The following is an 18,729-nucleotide window of genomic DNA, read 5'->3' as shown; positions in this document are numbered from 1 at the left end:
GCTACTCCAGCTTGTTTCTTAAGGACTGTTTATTTGAAAAAAAATATTTTCCCCGCATTTTTTACTTTGAGGTAGTGTCTGTCTTTGTGAGTGAGGTATGTTTCCTGTATGCAGCAAAATGCTGGGTCCTGTTTACATATCCAGTCTGTTAGTTTATGGCTTTTTATTGCGGAATTGAGTCCATTGATGTTAAGAAATACTAAGGACCAATGATTGTTGCTTCCTGTTATTTTTGTTGTTAGAGGTGGAGTTATATTTTTGTGGCTATCCCCTTTTGGGTTTGTTGTGTGATGATTAATTTTTTGCTTTTTTTTCAGTGTAGTTTCCCTCCTTGTGTTGGAGTTTTCCTTCTCTTATCCTCTGTAGGGCTGAATTATTGGTCAGGTACTGTGTAAATTTGGTTTTGTCATGGAATATCTTTGTTTTGCCATCTATGTTAATTGAGAGTTTTGCTGGGAACAGTAGTCTGGGCTGGTATTTTTGTTTTCTTAGGGTATGACATCTGCCTAAGATCTTCTAGCTTATAGAGTCTCTGTTGAGAAGTCTGGTATAATTCTGATAGGTCTGCCTTTATATGTAACTTGACCTTTGCTTCTTAACTGCTTTTAATATTTTTTTGTTCAGTACATTTGGTGTTTTGATTATTAGGTGACAAGAGGAATTTCTTTTCTGGTTAAATCTATTTCTTGTATATTTGTGGGCATCTCTTTCTTTAGGTTGGGTAAGTTTTCTCTAATTTTGTTGAAGATATTTACTGGCCCTTTGAGTTGAGAATCTTTGCTCTCTTCTATACCTTTTATTTTTCAGTTTGGTCTTTTCATTGTGTCCAGATTTCCTAGATGTTTTGCATTGGGAGCTTTTTGCATTTTGCATTTTCTTTAACTGTTGTGTCAGTGTTTTCTATGGTATCTTCTGAGATCCTCTCTTCTATTTCTTGTATCTGTTGTTGGTGCTTGCATTCATGATTCCTGATCTCTTTCCTAGGATTTTATCTCCAGGTTGCCTCTGTTTGTGATTTCTTTATTGTTTTTATTTCCATTTTTAAATTCTGGATGGTTTTGTTCAATTCTTTCACCTGTTTGGTTATGTTTTCCTGTAATTTTATAAGGTATTTTTGTGTTTTCTCTTTATGAGATTCTACCTGTTTACCTGTGTTCTCCTGTATTTCTTTAAGGGAGTTATTTGTGACCTTCTTAAAGTCCTCTATTATCATCATGAGATGTGATTTTAAACCCGGTGTGTTGGGGTATCCAGGGCTTGCTGTGGAGGGAGAACTCGGTTCTGATTATAGCACATAGCATTGGTTTCTGTTGCTTATGTTCTTGCGCTTTCCTCTAGACATCTGGTTATCTCTGGAGTTAGTTGGCTTTGCTGTCTCTGACTAGAGCCTGGGAGCCTGGGTGTGCTAGAGCTCCTGGAGGTCAGGCTGTCTCTGTGAGCCAAGGTGTGTCAGAACTCCTGGGGGGTCAAGCTGTTTCTGGGTGTGATTGGGGTATGGATGACTGACTGCACAGGGTGTGCTCCTGGGTGCAGATAGAAATCATTTTAAAGCTTTTCAAGTACTTTTTAAATTCACAACACAGGCCTTGTTTTAAAATTAAGAACTTATGTATGTCTGGTGTCTCACCTGTTAGTTTTGATTAATTTGTTTCATTTTGCTTCTCTGTATACCTTTTTGACTTTGTTGCTACCAGATGATGTGGATTTTATTTTGTGAGTACGGAATACTCATAAAGGTTCTCAATCCGTGTTCTGGTGTATCATCATGTTATTTGACAACTGTTCAGTTCTTTTGCTTCCTCACGTCTGGAACGGTGCTCAGTGTACTTCTGGTTATTTATTGTTGTCTAGGCCAGTGGTTCTCAATTTTCCTAATGCTATGACCCTTTAATACAGTTCCTCATGTTGTAGTTGACCCCCAACCATAAAATTATTTTTGTTGCTACTCCATAACTAATTTTGCTACTGTTGTGAATCATAGTATAAATATTAGTGGGTTTTTTTTTTTTTTTTTGTGAAAGAGTTATTCGACTCCCAGCACAGTTGCCCTGCACAGGTTGCAGACCACCAATGGAGGAAAGCCTTCCTGATGATTCTATCTGGCTGTGTGAGCATCCAACCAACAAGCAAATACTAGGCCCTATCTCCACCAGTCTCTGTGGACTATTCCTCTTGCAACTTTGCATTTTCTTCTACTTTTGTACCAATCCATTCTATACCGGAAATACCTGGACAGCACTCTAGCCACCCGGTTCTCAGCCGTCTGATATTCTGGCCTAGGAACTATAGCCACTTTGTTTCTTCAGACTCTTGACAGTTCCTCTTCCGCTCAGTGAGGCTTCTGGGATCCACCTTACTTCCTCCTTCCTGAGCTGTGTCTGGAAGGTTCTCACTGTAGTAAGTTGGGAGTCTTGTTTGTTTCTCACAACTCATAGATCACTTGCTACCTTTGTTGTCTGATGGCTAGTATCTTGAATATCATTGTTTCAGGATGGGGGAGGAACTCTGTGAGGGAGGATGGGGGCAATGTTTGGGATGTAAATAAATGTATAAATAAATAAGAAAATCATCATTTCATATATTTTGCCTCCCGTTTTTATCCTATTTGTTTTGTGTGTGTTCAGATAAGAGGGTGAATCCAATCTGTCTCTGTGTCTTGGTCATATTTGTGGAAGGCCAGGGACATGTGCTCTTTGCCCTTTTCACCTCCTCAGACTCTGTCTTACAGAGGCAGTGCAACACTATGCTCTTCCCCGGGGCCATTTGAATACCTCAGTGTCAGTCCTGTCCTACTTCCCCAGGAAGGCCTACTGCAGGTCATGCCAAAGATCATCATAGCCATGTCATCTCATAAATTTACTTATACACCTTTTATATGACTTTTTGGAAGTATCTGACTCAGACAAATACAAAGTATCTGTAGAGCTAAAAAGAAAAGGGTGGCTTCAGTAGTGGTGTGTGTGTGTGTGTGTGTGTGTGTGTGTGTATCCTGGGCTTCCAATAACTGAGTAGACATGCTTTAATTCTGAAACTGTTTTATATAGTTTTGGCCACTAGATGGTGGTATTGACAGTCCACTGATTCACTGACAAGTAAACTTTACCTACTTTTGTATATTTCCTTATTTGAGCATTTATAAATATGAAACAATTTAAAATATAGAGTAAACTATAAAATCTGAAATAATAAAAATTGTTAAAATTAAATAAATTTATAAGTATGTAATTGAAAGTAATTTTTAGCATTGTTACTAGTTTAAAAAAGTCAAGATACTTAAATGCTTTAAATTTTCTTTTTAGTGTTTTTAAAAATATATTTGATGCATATGTGTGTTTTGCTTGCATGTATGTGTGTGCAGTGCATGAGTTCTGAGGCCTGTGAATGCCAGGATGGGGCTTGAGAACCCAGGAACCAGAGTGAGCCATGATCGTGAGCACCCTGTGGGGGTGCAACTCGAACGTCTGGAAGAACAGCATGCTCTTAGTGCTGGAGGAATCATCTCTCCACTGCTCACCTTCAAAGTTATAATCCTAACATTTCATTTGTGGTGTCTGCTTGTGTACATGACAGTTGAATTGTACATTTTCAAGAAGTCCCTAGAACCAGAGTAATCTCAAGTACTCAGGACTCTGAGGCCGGAGGATTGGCAGAAGTTGTAGATAGTAATTACCACCTCAACCAGGGCTGCATAGTAAGATTATATCTCACGAATCAACAAAGTGGCCAATGTTGTACTTATAAATAATGGTTACATATTACCTAGTATTTGATATTGTCTCTTTAATTTATTACTGTAAGCTTACCGAACGATGTTAACATTTCGTAAATTCCAGACATATCAAATGTATTAATATAGTAAAAACTGGGAATTCAAATAGTATTTTGAGTTAGGATACTGTAACAGTCTATGTCATTTTTTGGTTTGAATATCAGAACTGATTTTGTACAGATGCCAGGGCTGTGGTCACGTTGCGGGAAGGCCTCAGTCGCTCAGTGGAGGCGGACACCAGTGCATTCCGTCCCCCTTGCAGCTCACTTTGCATTCGATCCGTGTCTTCCTGTCCCACCTTCTCTTTTTCAGACTTTGCTTGTGCTACTTTTACTGCCCTTCCTGAGGATTTGCCCCTTTATAACTGTGGTAATGCTGTGAACTTTAATGAGCTTTGCTGGCAGCTTTAAAACTTAGAAGCTGACAGCCTCTTGGAACAGCTCGGCATTAGTTATTAGCCATCCCGTGTTCTGTTGGTTTTGTGTGTTAGCTTCCGTGCCACTTACTTCACATCTGTGAGCTGCTTCACACGGCCGTGCACCAGCTCTGCTGCTGGCAACCGTAGTTGGCCGTTACATTTCTTCCCCCACCCTCGTTTCCTTTGGATTTTTCACTTCCTTTCTTTGTTTACTGTGCTCATGCTCAGAGTTGCCTACACTCACATGGAATAAATGATTCATGTCCATATTTCTTGGCTCATAAGAAATAAAATGTTTATGCAGTAATCTTATTGATTGTATTTCATTGGTCCTTTCTAGTGTGCTGTGTGCAGCACCTCTAAGCACACTGCTTTCAGGTTAGGTGCATATTTGAATAATTTTGAATAATTTCTGGGACATTAAATTACAGTTTGAAAGTTTAACTAGTCCATATCCATGTAAGTTGTTGATTAAATCATTTCTTTTGTGGCCAGAACTCTTGAATTCAGAGAGGGTCATCCTTGGAAGATCTCCCTCTGATTATGCTTAAAGATGTTTTTCCGTTCTACTAGTGATAGGCAGAACCTGGCAGGGATGCAAATGCATGACTGTTTATTGTATTGCTCTCAAGGCTGAAACTGTATTAAGCATACGGCATGCTGCCTGTGTATGCGAGTTCACTCTTGGCCGTCTGCACTCCCATCCTGCCACATCCATTCCGAGTGTGACCTTCTGCCCACATGCATAGGCAGAGTAAGAGAAGCATAGTCGAGGTTGGTGGGTTATTTCAGTCCTGCTGGCAGCAGCTTTTGTGGTTCACTAATGGAAACAGTCGCAGACTTCTCATTGGACGGGCTGCAGTTGGCGCCTCAGTGATGGATGGGCTTGCTCCTCAGGCCAAGGAGGCACACTCACTGCCTGTGTCATGTGCATTGTGCATTGTACCATCGATTGGATGACAGACTTGTTAGAGCACCCCTCCCTCTTCCTATTTATCAGCCTTCATTTCTCCTTTTTGATGGTTCATTACTGCTGAGGTTTCATTTTAAGATAACTTCATATTGCTCACTGTGTGTCCCTTAGCAGTGGGGGGGGGGAGAGAATGTGTGGGTGCACGCATGCCCGTGTGTCTAAGAGCTTGTGCTCTGTCCCTGGCCTAGCTACTGACTAGGAAATTCATGTGTTCTCTCTGGGACAGAGATTGCTTGTCTCTTTTGAAAGAAGTAGTTAGACAAGGTGCATCTAAGTCTGTTACATATTTGAATTTTTTTTTATACTTCTAAGCATAACTAAACATTCAACTCTCCAGGTATGATAATGTATGCCTCTAATCCCAACACAAGAGGCTGAGAGACAGGAGGATGAAGAATTTAAGGCCAGCCTGTTGCTAACCCATAGCAAGCCTCTCTCAAACCCAAAAACAAAACCCCCACTTGACTGACCTGTGAACAGTGTTGTGTTTGGAGAGTTGTTGAGAGCTGCGTAATGGTGTCATGTTGGTGCCGTTGTAATAGTGAGATGTAGCATTTGTTCTTGGATTCTGTCACATACAAATGACTGAAGAGTCCTCTTCTCCTCCAGGACAATGGCTTCGTGCACATTCATACTCCAGTGCTCACGTCCAACGACTGTGAGGGGGCCGGAGAGCTTTTCCAAGTGGAGGTAAGCTGTGTTCCCCTCTTATTGCTGCTTAATATTTCTCTTTGAGGATTTGCTTTAAATTTAGTAATGGTTGTGTGGGCTGAAGGCCACGACTGGCACCTGAAGCTGTCAGTAGTAATCCTTGAACAACGTTCACGCGGCTCCCATCTCCTGTTATTGTAGGTAGAAGGGATATTTTAAGTCAGCGTTCTGTTTGCTTTTTTATGGAGTATATATGTCAATGAAACCAGAAAAGGGATGGGTGGGGCAGGAGAGGATGACAGGGAGAGAAAGGGTTTTAAACAAGAACAAAACATTAGAATATATACATATCTATAAAAGGTCACAATGAACCCCATTTCTTTCTATGCCATTCAAAAAGAAAATGAAAAAAATATAGTAAAAATCAAAGTAGATAAAAAAATTTAAAGAGTACAAAATTATGCACATAAAGAAAGAATTTTTCAAAATTGCAAAGGAATAGATTGTTTTCAAAAGAAATGATTCAGCTCCTAAAATAGGTTTTTTCTCTGTTCAATTTTATTTTAGTTTTGAGCATATTTTCCCAACATGCCTCCCACCCTCTTCTCTGCTCCCCTAGTTGTCCTCTTTGTTTCTCTATACAGTTTTGCTTTTGCTTTCAAGTCATATATATATACATATGTGATTTTATGTGCTTATATAAAATCTAGAACCCAATAATGAGATAAAATGTGTCTTTCTAAGGTAGACAAAGGTAATAGCTCTGCCTGCATTCATTTTTCTGCAGATAGCATCTTTGTTCTTTATGACTGAAAAAAATTTCATTGTGTAGGTAGGGAAATTAGCGCCTTTGGTAGAATACCAAAGCCTTGGGTTCAAATCCTGCTGTCTCATGAACCAGGTGTGGCAGTGAATATTTGTAATTCCAGCACTCAGGAGATGGAAGCAATAGGAACAGAAGCTCAAGGTGATCTTTAGCTCTAAAGCAAGTTCAGAAGAGGCCCAGCTTACCTAACACTTGTGCGCATATATACATGTGTGTGTGTATACTGTACTTTTGATGATAGACACTTAGGTGGTTTAACTGCTTAGCTATTGTGAATAGTGTTGTAATAAACATTAGCGTGCAAGTATTTTTTGAAGACTTTCAGGTAAATATCTAGAAGTCATATATCAAGGTCATGTAGTAGATTCAGTTTTGGAGTTTGTGAGGCTGGACTAGTTCACATGATCAAAAACAGTGTGTGAACCTTCTCTTTTGTCCCCATCCTTGACAGCATTTGTTGTTGCTTAGTGACTGCGGTTCTGACTAGGGGGATGGAATCTCAATGTAGTTTATTTTGTATTTCTATGCTAGTGAAGATGTTTTTCTTTCATATGCTTATTGGGCATTTTTGCTTCCTCTTGTTTACCTCATTAGACTATTTATCAGTTGGTTTGTACGTTAAAATGAAAGTGGCTCCCATAGGCTCATAGCTTTGAATACTTGGTCGGCAAGAAGTGGCACTATTTAAAAGGATTAGGAGGTATGGCCTTGTTAGAGGAAGTGTCACTGAAAAAGATGCTTTTTTAAATATCCATTGGCTTGTTTCTATCAGCTGAAAGATTTACTTTCTGCTTTGGTACTGGTGACAATGCCTTCTCTTAATGTTATAAAACAAAGTATTCATTGTAAGAAGTTAACTTGACCTATTAAAGCCATTATTAAGAATAAGAATTAAATGTTGTACTTCATACAAAAGTTGAGAATATCTTGATAATTAGCTTTTGGAAAAAGCAAAATAAAAATTACTTGCGAGTCAAAGGAGGTGTAGTGTTCCTGTAATTTGAGTGCTTAAAACAAAGACTTGTTGAACATTTGAAGTGGAAATGTTAGCTCTATGTGTGAATTCAAAGAGCAGCAAAATAAAGACCCAGCAGTATCTTTAAAATGTCCTTCTGGTTGTTCATTTCCATTTCTTTTTAGTATTCTGAATTTGAGCTGAAGAAAAATTACCCACCTTAAATACACGCAATAATTCCTTAATCTAAACCACTTAACAGTTAAATAGGATGAGGATTAAAGTTGTTACAAATAAAAAGGGAGTTTTTAAAGGAACTCAATCAAGTTAAAAACTGTTTCTCTTGAACCTTAGTGATAAATTTGGAGATAGCTGATTTTCTTCCAAGGGCATGTCTTAAGCAGATCTGACCGATTGCGTCACATATCTCCTGACCTCTGAATCACTCAGGAAGGCAAGTTACCAGATGGGGATGACTAAGAAAAGGAAGATAGGTTCCTAAAGCTAAATAGGTTCTTTGCTCATATATATTAGGCACGGGAATTTTACACGGTGGAATTTGACTCCGCTCTTTGGAGCACCATAAAGACATGGTGTAGATGGAGGGATACTGCACCCACAGTAACGCGGGCAGGTCTCATACCATGAGGCCTGTGCTGTGTATCTCTCACCTTCACTTTACCTACAGGAGTTCACTGGTCGGATGCAGCCTGTAAGCCTCTCTCTATTGTCTGGAAGAAGAGCTTACCAGGCCTACTTTTCTTCACCCTGTCCTCCAGGATTCATTGTTAATCTCCTCCTAGCTGCTTGTTCAGGCTTAGGGTACAAATTTTGGCATCTACTTTTAAAAAGAAATGGACTTTGGTGTTTAAATTTTTGCTTTTTTTAATGAGCCCCAACCCCCAGCATTGAAATATCCCTAAGCATTTAAAGATAGAACTGCGGTTTGAGGGCAGCATTAGGAGTCACCGTGGAAACTCGGTGAGATATGTACTTCCAGTGCTCATTGAGAAGCGAGTATGGGCCCTGCTTCAGTTTTGTTTGCTTTCTGTTTTTTTCTATGAAGACTCTGGGGACTATTGCATATGTAAGACGTTGTTTTCAGGGCTGGATCTGTGTTCAAGATGCTGTGTTAAATATTGCACAGGATCTGATGCTGTGGTTGAGGCTCTGGTCTGTAAAGCTGGTAAGTAGGAAGTGATAAAGGCGGGATCTTGCTCTGTGTCATCCTTGATATCCAGTTTGCACTGTCTGACTCTCTCCTGGTTGGTCAGTGTCCCAGCTGACTTCAAAACTCTATTTTATCTTTCCGATTCTGGAGCATCATTTTGGGATTTTTCAGCAGTAACAGAACTTTGGTTTTGCTGTGCTGGAAATTAAGCCTAAAGCCCTGAACATCAGAAGTCCTCTACCACTGAACCCTCAGCCCAGACCCCATCTTCTGAAATTTAATCTTTTAGGCTATAAATTGTACTAGGAATATTTTTTTCTTGATGTTGGGCAGTAGCAGCAAGCCACAACTACCAGTCAGCTCCGTGATATTGGTACCAAACTACAGTGGCCTATTGCTAAGTCATAATATTCAGTGGGGTAGATATAATAAATGTATTTTTTAATATTTAATATTTTCAGTTGACAAGGGACTCATTAGGATGTAATCCCATCGTAAGTCCAGAAATGTCTGTGGTTTGTTTCTGAGAAGATAAAAGAGAAGGCATGCGTTAGAGGCTATGGGCAGGGAGTGAGGTGAAGCTTTATGTGCAGTTGAGATGCCAGTCACCAAGTAAGGTGATAGGAAATCTCGAGCAAAGTTAGGTCTGTGATGAGTAAGTAGATAGAAAGGCTTCAGGGCCTGAAGAGATGGCTCATCAGTTAACAGCCCTTAGTCACCTTGCAGAAGACCCTGGTTCAGTCCCAGTGCCCACATGGTAGCTCACAACCAACTGTACTCCAGCTTCAACTCCTGGCCTTTGGGGTTGTCTGAATGTTTGTGGTATACATACACTTCTCACACACATACACACGAGTGAAAAATCAGTAAATCTTAAGTTCCGTTCCTAAGTGCACATGTGAACTGACTGTGCTTCAGAGAAGGGTTTCCAGTGAAAGAAGCCTCAGAATTGAGTTTTCTGGGTGCTTTTCTTTGACTCCAAGTAAACACAAGAGAAGCTGCCTATTGGCAGATTATAGAGGATAAAGATGGAGAGCCTTAGGAATGAGGAGAACAGGACTTTCATTGTGTGTCTGTTTTAAAAAAGTGTTCTGTTGTGACTCTGAAGGTAGCTCAGTTGAAAATTCTTGCTCAGCACACACAAAGGCTGGAAGCAGAAGGATCAGACTTTAAAGTCATCTGCACTGGACTCTGAGGACAGCCCGAGGGCCATGAGACGTGTTTCATGTACCATTAACTTTACTCAAAAACACAGTCCCGCTGTTTTTAATGTGTTGGATGACTTTCATTGTTTTTATTGTGTTAGGCGAGTTTTCCAGTCAATTGCCATGTTTTAGTGTGAGAGCATTTTCATCCCCTCAGAAACAAACCTCTGCTCACTAGCAGCCTTTTCCCACCATTTGTAGCTCCCACAAATCCACTTTACATAGATTTGCTTCTCCTGGAATATGTCATTTGCTGTAGTATTTGAGGTTCACCCATGTTGTGGTGTGTGTCAGTGCTTCTGTGTGAGTTCACCCATGTTGTGGTGTGTGTCAATGCTTCTGTGTGAGTTCACCCATGTTGTGGTCTGTGTCAGTGCTTCTGTGTGAGTTCACCCATGTTGTGTGTATCCGTGCTTCTGTGTGAGTTCACCCATGTTGTGGTGTGTGTCAGTGCTTCTGTGTGAGTTCACCCATGTTGTGTGTATCCGTGCTTCTGTGTGAGTTCACCCATGTTGTGGTGTGTATCCGTGCTTCTGTGTGAGTTCACCCATGTTGTGGTGTGTATCCGTGCTTCTGTGTGAGTTCATCCATGTTGTGGTGTGTATCCGTGCTCCTGTGTGAGTTCACCCATGTTGTGGTGTGTATCCGTGCTTCTGTGTGAGTTCACCCATGTTGTGGTGTGTATCAGTGTTCCTGTGTGAGTTCATCCATGTTGTGGTGTGTATCCGTGCTTCTGTGTGAGTTCACCCATGTTGTGGTGTGTATCAGTGCTTCTGTGTGAGTTCATCCATGTTGTGGTGTGTATCCGTGCTCCTGTGTGAGTTCACCCATGTTGTGGTGTGTATCAGTGCTTCTGTGTGAGTTCACCCATGTTGTGGTGTGTGTCAGTGCTTGTGTTTCTATCCAGTCCACATTCTAGTGTGCTGGTGCCCTTAGGATGCATGTCCATCCATCATTTGATGAGCAGGTGTGTTGTTTTCTACTGTGGGGTAATATGAGTACTACTAAGAAAAGTTTAGTGCAAGTTTTTTGTCTGGATGGACAGTTCATATCTAATAAAATCCCCCAGGAAATTCAATTCTTTAAGATTTGGTAACTTTCCAACATTTCAAACTTGTCACAGTATTTTTCAAGGTGACTGTGCAGTAGTATTTCCTCTAGCACTGTTAAGAGGGCTCTAATTTCACTGCGTCCTCACCTACAGCTCTTACTCTCCATCTCTTTGATTCTAGTTCTCCCTCTGTGTGCCGTGGGACCTTGTGGCTTCAATTTCCTTGTCTTAGCTACTAAGGAGGACACGTGGCTTTTCCCACATGTATTGAGTGTGTGTGTGTCTAAGCCCTGGGACCTTTTGGGAATTGTGGTGTTTGTTCTTTTGTAGTCATTGAGTTGTAGGTGTTCTTTTATGAATTCAGGAGATATGAGATTGTTCATCACCATTACTTCTGCCCCAGCACTGTGAAGACGGTTGTGCTGTCAGAAGCACAGCCGTGACCATGTCCACTTTACACAGACTGTGCCTTTACTAACGTGGGCAGGCTTTTTTTGGTTGTCTCTTCCCCTGACCACAGGCTTATTGCTTTATAATTTTCAACAAAGTCATGGGCCATAAATTGCATCATAAAACAATTCAATCAAATATAGGCTCTGATATGGGATTGTTCTCACGGTCTGCATGCAAATGTGTTCCGTCCTCAGGAGCACTGCTCTCAGCTAGCTTTTCCAGTTTCTTTCCAGCACACTCACAGATCTGCAGTTTAGCCTGCCCTCGGTGAATCTGCCACTCTTCTGCTGCCTACTGCTGCAGTCACTGCCCTTCTGGAGAGCCCTCTTCTGTGTGACCTTTCCCACAGACTATTGCAAATCATGACCTTTAGGGCAGATTTGGACTGATTGGCCTGTGTCTCTGCAGAGACAAGATCTTGGAGCCAGGGTTCTAGTGCTCCAGGCAGACACACAGATGACTCTGAGTAACTTCCTCGTTTAGAAACCGAGTGCTGAGGGAACAGCAGCTCCAGGTGTCCTGGGTGTGCCTCACCTGGCCTGGAGTTCCTGGAGCAGGAGCCTTCCACCTGGTGGGACCCATGGGACAAACAGGCATGTGGTTTGTTTGCATCAACCTTGGTCAGTAGTTCAAAACCTGTGGGCCTGGGCACCTTTGGGGTTTGCATCTCAGATCTCCTGCATATCAGATAGTTATACTCTGACTTTAACAGCAGCAAATTATAGTTATAGCAAAATTATTTTATGGGTGTGGTATCACCACGATATGAGGAACTATATTAAAGGGTCTCAGTGTTAAGGCTGAGAATCACTGGTCCCGTATAGTTTCTGCATACTTTCTTCATTAATCAGTGGTTCACACTGTTCTCTGTAAGACTCTGCCTTGTTCCTCTGAGGGTGCTTACTATTTCAGAGCATTACCACATGTGCTTTAGCGCATTGGAGTTATTCTTTACTGGTGGAGTTTTAATTATTTCCACTCTTTCACTGTTATCAGTAAAGTTTCATTTCGCATATGTGAATATAGTTATAGCGCTGTATGAATTATCTTTATGTGCCGGTGTGAAATACCCTTACAAAAAGCAGTAAAGAAGAGAGGGTTTGGTTTAGCTCACATTCCCAGAGTGCTGGAGCCCAGCATAATAGGTGAAGCATGGCATGGTGGCCAGGAAGCTGGACGCTCATATTTTTATCCACACACAGGAAGCAGAAGTGGGGGAGAGGCTGTGAACCTGTAAAGCCCACCCCAGTGATGTACTTCCTCCAGCAAGACTATACTTTCCAACCTCCCCAAACAGCCCTACACACTGGGAATGAGTATCTAAGCCTGTAGGGGATTCTCTTATTAAAGTATACACGCTGTCATAGTATCTGTTGCATGTGGGAAAGACATATATTTTATGTTTTGATTGACAGTTTACCATTATTTGTTTCTGCTAGTGATAATTGTGGGGGGTTGTTTTGGGTTTAGATTTTAACAAATCAGCTGTTTGGAATCAGGTTTTAATTTTTTTTAATTAAGAAAAATAGGTTTTCATCTTAATTTTTAAGGACTTTAAAAAAGCTAATTTTAATTAAAAAAAAAAACATGTCAGACTAAGAGGAGTGTATTAGGCACTGCATTGGTCAGTGTGTAAAATCCAGTGTGAGGTTCCTTAGCTCCAGCCGGTGTTTGTTTGTTAATGTTTTTATTCAACCCCATGTCCTCAAACCTCCCCATCTGATCTTAAGAGTAACATGCCCTCTTTTCTTTTATTTATCTTGTTCTTTCTCAGACGCTCGGCAGGAAAGCAGACAGTTTACAGTCTGAACTCCAACTTCCTTTCCTGTGCAGCAAACAGCCTCCAGGATGGAACCTCTCTCGGGCTGGGCATGGGTGTTCTTGTTAGTGGGTGTTCGTGGATGCAGACGGACCCACCCTAGTTCTGAGGAAGAGGATTTTACTGTAGAAGTTCAGGGTGTACCAAGATACACATTTGTAGCAACTGAAAAACAGAAAGAAACTGGACTCACCAGTGGCTAGGAGGTGGAAGTCTTAATAGCATGCTCAGCAAAGTGAAGTGTGGTTTCCATTTTATTTCATTCTGCAATGCCCTCTAAGGACTTGTCAGGACAATTCCTGTAGCACCTCCAGCAGCCTGGGCACAGCTTGATGGGAATCTTTTATGTTCCCTATCACCAAACTACAACTCCTCAGAGATTGCATAGCAAGGTTTGTCCTTAGATGCTCAAAATTCTATTCTTTGGTGGTTAGGGAGATGGCTCACTTGGTAACTTGCTGCACAAGTTTAAGGACCCGATTCAGATCCTTAGCATCCAAGTAAGAAAAAGAAATTGATACCTGTAACTCAAGTGATGGAGGCAGGGGGATCCTGAGGGCTTCCTGGACATCGAGCCTAGCCAAAACAGTGAGCTCCAGATTCAGAGAGACACCCTAGCTCGGAAAATAAGGTGTCTAAGTCATTGAGGAAAACACCTAGTGTCAGCTTCAGGCTTCCGCACATACACAGGCACATGCACATACAGACACATAAGTTTACCACACAGGTGGAGATGGGGAAAATTCTATACTTTTGGAATAATTTTTATAGAATCATTCTGAGCCTGGCTGTGGTGGTGCATACCTTTAATCCTAGCACTTTGATCCCACAGATTAATTTTTAATCTCCTCTGAGAGGCAGAGGCAGACAGATCTCTGAGTTTGAGGCAAATGGTCTGTCTGTGAGTTCCAGGACAGCCAGGACTACGCAGAGAAACCCTATCTAAAAGAAAACAAAACAAAAAATCATTCTGAACATGACTGTCTCCATCGTAGCCCTGTGGACAAACAAGCAGTATAGGAAGAACCTGGAACACAAGGACGAGCCACAGTTAATGCTCCCGTCATAAGCATTAGTGTCCAAGTCATACAGAGCTCAGGTCCTTTTGGATCCTAATTATAGCTGTACCATGAAGAGTAGAACTAGCCTTCTTGGAATCTGTCATCACTGCAGACCTCTCATGCTGCTGCTTTACTCATTTTATTCTCAACTTTTCCATTCTGGGATTCCGAGGAAACAGAAGTGAGGGTGAGGGGACGAAATAGAGGACAGGAAAGGCAAAGGGCTCAACAGCCTGTGAGCACTCGGGTGGCCGTGGAGGTTACGTAAACTTTCCGTCGTGGCCTGCGTTCTCAGTGCTCTCCTGCTGCCGCTGGCCTCTCCTCGCTGCACTGTACTTGGAGACGGCTGCCTAGTGTGGGTTTTTCTCCTTCGTTCCCTGGAGACTGAAACTACTCGGCTATATTTGTTCTGCTGTGAGAACGGATAACTGGGAGGCAGTTCAGATCATTTGTTTAATATTTTCTTGAAATCCTTAAAGAAGCCTTAAAGTAGCAAAGGGATTTACACCTTGGTTTAAAAAAAAGGTCACTGGTCTACGAATTCTAAGATGTTTGGTGATTCTTAGTTTTCTGTTTCTTTGCAACACTGTTTTCTTATTTTCTAATGGCAGAATAACCCAGGAAAGTTGTTTGCTCTAATAACTTGTATGTGACCAGGGTGAGGTTGGTTGGCCCATAGAGTAGCACGGGAAGGGTTTGAATGTCATTTGCTGCACTAGTTTCGGATATACACGTCTTGTCTAAATAAAGTCATACACTGAGACTCAGCCTATAAAGGAGGTGGGAAGTGGTGGGTATTGATGAGGTAGCTTATGTCTGAATCGTGAGGCTGATCAATCGTGAGTGAGTGACAGGAGGATCTGGGAACTTGTGGAGAAAGTCTCCCTTATAGAACACTTTGAACTTATTGAGGACTAACTCTTCCTACAAATTGATATTTTTTCTCTAGGAAGCATTATCGTAGTTCAGTAGTAGAAAGGTCCTGAGCCATCTCCTGTGACAATGTGGCTTCTGAGTCCCTCCTGAAAGATCTGCCTGAAGTTCTTCTTGAGCTGCTCTTTTCTGAAATACACTGTGGCTTGCCTGGTGTCTTGGGTTTCTTGTTCTGGTTTTTGTTTTTATTAGAGATTGCCATGTAAGAAAGTACATCATGAATATTTTCCCCCACTAATAAAGACCTTACTTTTGGGGGTCTGTGTTTTAAGGAATGTGTATGTATGTCAGTGGGGACAGGCTTTGAAGTTTCGAAAGCCCACAGCATTCCTAGTTAGTGCCCTCATTTGCACACTTACGTGTGTCTCGCTCTCACGCTGCTGTGCATCTGATGTAAGCTCTCAGACACTGTTCCAATGCCATTCCTTCTGCATGTCCCCAACATGATGGTCACAGAAATTCAATGCTTTCTTTTGTAAGGTGCCTTGGTCGGAATCTTAGCACACAATAGAAAAGTAACTAAGACAAGTCTCTTGTACTTCAAGCTATCTGAAGGTCCACTCTGTAGCCAGGATTGACCTATAAGATATACACTCCTGTTTCTTAACCTCCGTAGCTGGGATTATAAGATGAGCTGCCATGCCCAGCCCTTTACAGTCTGAGGAGACCACGACTGTACATGCAGTCTTTTGTTGACTAAAACATAATTTCGAGGTACATCACCTAGTTGAAACAGTCAATATGAAACCTTTTTAGACTAGCTTCTTTTAAGTATAGAACCCATTGAAAGTTGTTCATATCCTTCCTGGGATTGACAGTTTATTTCTTTTACGTGCTGAATTCCTCTATACTCCATCCTGAGTGTACAGCAGCTCATTTACCTTCTAAAAGATGTCTTAGTTGCTTCCTAGTTTTGGCAGCTGTAAATAACTCGGCTATAAACATCCCTACAGTGTTTTCTTTTTAATACGGACATATTTTAGCTCTTGTGGATAAAATACAAAGGGACACATTGCTGATCCATGGCGGGAGTGTGTGTTTTGTAAGAAACTGAGTGTGTCACAAAGCAGCTGTGCAGCTTCGCCCTCCAATCAGCAGTAAGCGAGCCTGCTGTTTCCCATCTTCCCCGGCGTCCTGTGTTGTCAGGGCTCTGGATTGTGACCTTTGTCCTAGGTATGTGATGGTCTTGACGGGCTCTTCTGGGTGCTTGGCCAGCATCCTGGTGTGAGTCATTTTTCTGTGGATCACATGGCTCTTCCACTCCCACCCTCAGCTGCTAAAATGGCCAGCAGTTGGTGTTTTCAGCAGTCTGTGACCCAGAGTTCCCTAGTACCTGAGTAAGCAAGAGTTTAGGGGGAGTTTTATGTTCCTTTGAAACAACATACCAGTTAGTAATGAGTGACTCAGCGGACTTTCTCAGCACCCAGACATGCTACTTAAGGGTCTGGCATTTTTTTGTTTTTGTCTCTTTTTAAATATTTATTTATTGTGTTTGTGCTTGTAGAGTCAATTCTTTCCATCACCTGGTAACATCCAAGCGTATCTATAATTGAGATGCTACACCTGTTTAGTTTTCAGTGGCAAGAATATGAGGGAAAACCTCATGAGGAATACAGTGGTTAAAAATGCTTGAGTTAATAAACATTAAAACAAAGTGTAAAATTCCTAAATAGTGTGCTGGGTTGGGAAGATGGTCAGACACTGAGAACACTTTAAGCTCTTACAGAAGCCTCAGGTTCAGTTCCCAGGATCACAGAACAGCTCACAGTCATCTATAAATCCAGCTTCAGAAGGCTCAGTCTCTTCCCTGACCTCCAAGGGCACCAGACACACACGGTGCACACACATCCATGCAGGCAAATGGGATAACCTGGGAAACCAAATACTACTGGTCTAAAAAGAAAAAGTAGCAATTAAGTGACTCCTAATGACCTGCAGCCCCACTCAGTTCAGCGGCTTGCCCAGCCATCGTTAGAGAAGCTTCCTCCTGCAGCAGACCGGAACAGATGCAGAGACCACGTCTAGATACGATGCAAAGGACAAGAGACCTGGGAACATTCAGCCCTTAATGGGACGTCTCCATCAAATCCCTCCTCAGGGCTCAGAGAACCCTGAAGAGGAGGCAGAAAGAGTGAAAGAGCCAGAGGGAGTGGAGGACACCAAGAAAACAAGGCTCTCTGAACCAACACGGTCAAAGTGCTTACGAAGACCGAGGCAGCATGCGTAACCTCCACGGGCTGCACCAGTGTCTCTGCCTGTGGGCCGCGTAACCCTTCCACAGGGTCGCATATCAGACATCCTGGATATCAGATGTTTGCATTACAGTCCATAACAGTCACAACATTACAGCTATGAAGTAGTAATAAAAATAGTTTTATGCTTGAAGGTCTCTACAACATGAACTGTCTTAAAGGGCCGCAGCATTGGGAATGTTGAGAACCTTTGTATTATGGTTTCTGGTTTAGGGTTTTTATGGGATCTCTGAGTGGGTTAATAAGTGGGTCTCTGGTTTTTTATGCCTTTTCTTGGGCTCTTTTCCTTCTGTTTGTTTGTTTTGTCCAGTTTCAATTTGTTAATTTTGTTTTATTTTCCTTTATTTTACTATTATCCCTTAGAATCCTGTTTGTTTTCTAGTGAAGGATAGAAAGGGAGGGGATCTGGGCAGGAGAGGAGGTGAGGAGAGACTGGGAGGAGTAGAGGGAGGGAAACTATAATCAGGGTGTATTATGTGAGGAAAACGCATGTCCATCAAAGGGAAAAAAGAAATATGCTGTATGTGTGGAGTCGTAGGACAGCTCACGTTCTCCTTTCACCATGTAGGTTCCAAGGGTAGAATTCAAGTCATCAGGCTCAGTAGCAGGCATTTTCGCCCAGTGAACCATCTGGATAGTCCTATATAAGTTCTCAGTTTTATCTGGATATATATATATATGTTCTCAATTTTAGCAAGTTCTGTAGAATCAGCAGTAACAGTTTATACTACGCCAGCATCTCTGTTTCTTATGAAATCATTTCCTATTGCTTTATAACAAGTTATAGCATTGGCAGTGTAAACACCCTGTAGTATTTATCTTGTAGTTCTATGGGTCAGAAATAATGACGAGGATGGAAGGTGACAAAGGCTGAAAGCCTGGTCTCAGCAGACTGGATCCCATCTAGAACCTCTCTTCTGGACTCCTGGTTTACCCAGAGCTCAGTTCCTTGCATTTGCGGTGCTCAGTCTGTTTTCTTGCAGCTCTTTCCAAGGTTGCCCTAAGCTGCTAGAGACTGATCTCAGACCCTGTGATGTGTCCCTGCTCCCTCTGTGAGCAGCAGCAGCAGCCTGTCACATCCTTCTCACAAGTCTCTGACCTCTGAAGCCAGCAGGGAATACTTCAGACTTTAAGGTGCCCATGTGAGTAGGTTAGATAGACCCACTTAAACTCTGGATCTTGAAGCTGTTTG

At 41.8% G+C, this 18,729-nt stretch overlaps 1 protein-coding gene across 2 annotated transcripts in view; it reads left to right on the top strand.

The window, feature by feature from the left end:
* Positions 1-18,729, top strand: part of NARS2 (asparaginyl-tRNA synthetase 2, mitochondrial) — a 95,530-nt gene that overhangs the window by 12,848 nt on the left and 63,953 nt on the right. For both annotated transcript variants that reach the window (XM_080913269.1, XM_080913268.1), the window contains exon 5: positions 5,770-5,850. In XM_080913269.1, coding sequence (XP_080769395.1) covers positions 5,770-5,850 — 81 coding nt within the window. The remainder of the gene's footprint in view (positions 1-5,769; positions 5,851-18,729) is intronic.

This window comes from Micromys minutus (genome assembly GCF_963924665.1).
Source record: "Micromys minutus genome assembly, chromosome: 2".
In the NCBI taxonomy this organism is placed as follows: Eukaryota; Metazoa; Chordata; class Mammalia; order Rodentia; family Muridae; genus Micromys; species Micromys minutus.
This window is presented reverse-complemented; position numbering and strand designations above follow the sequence as displayed.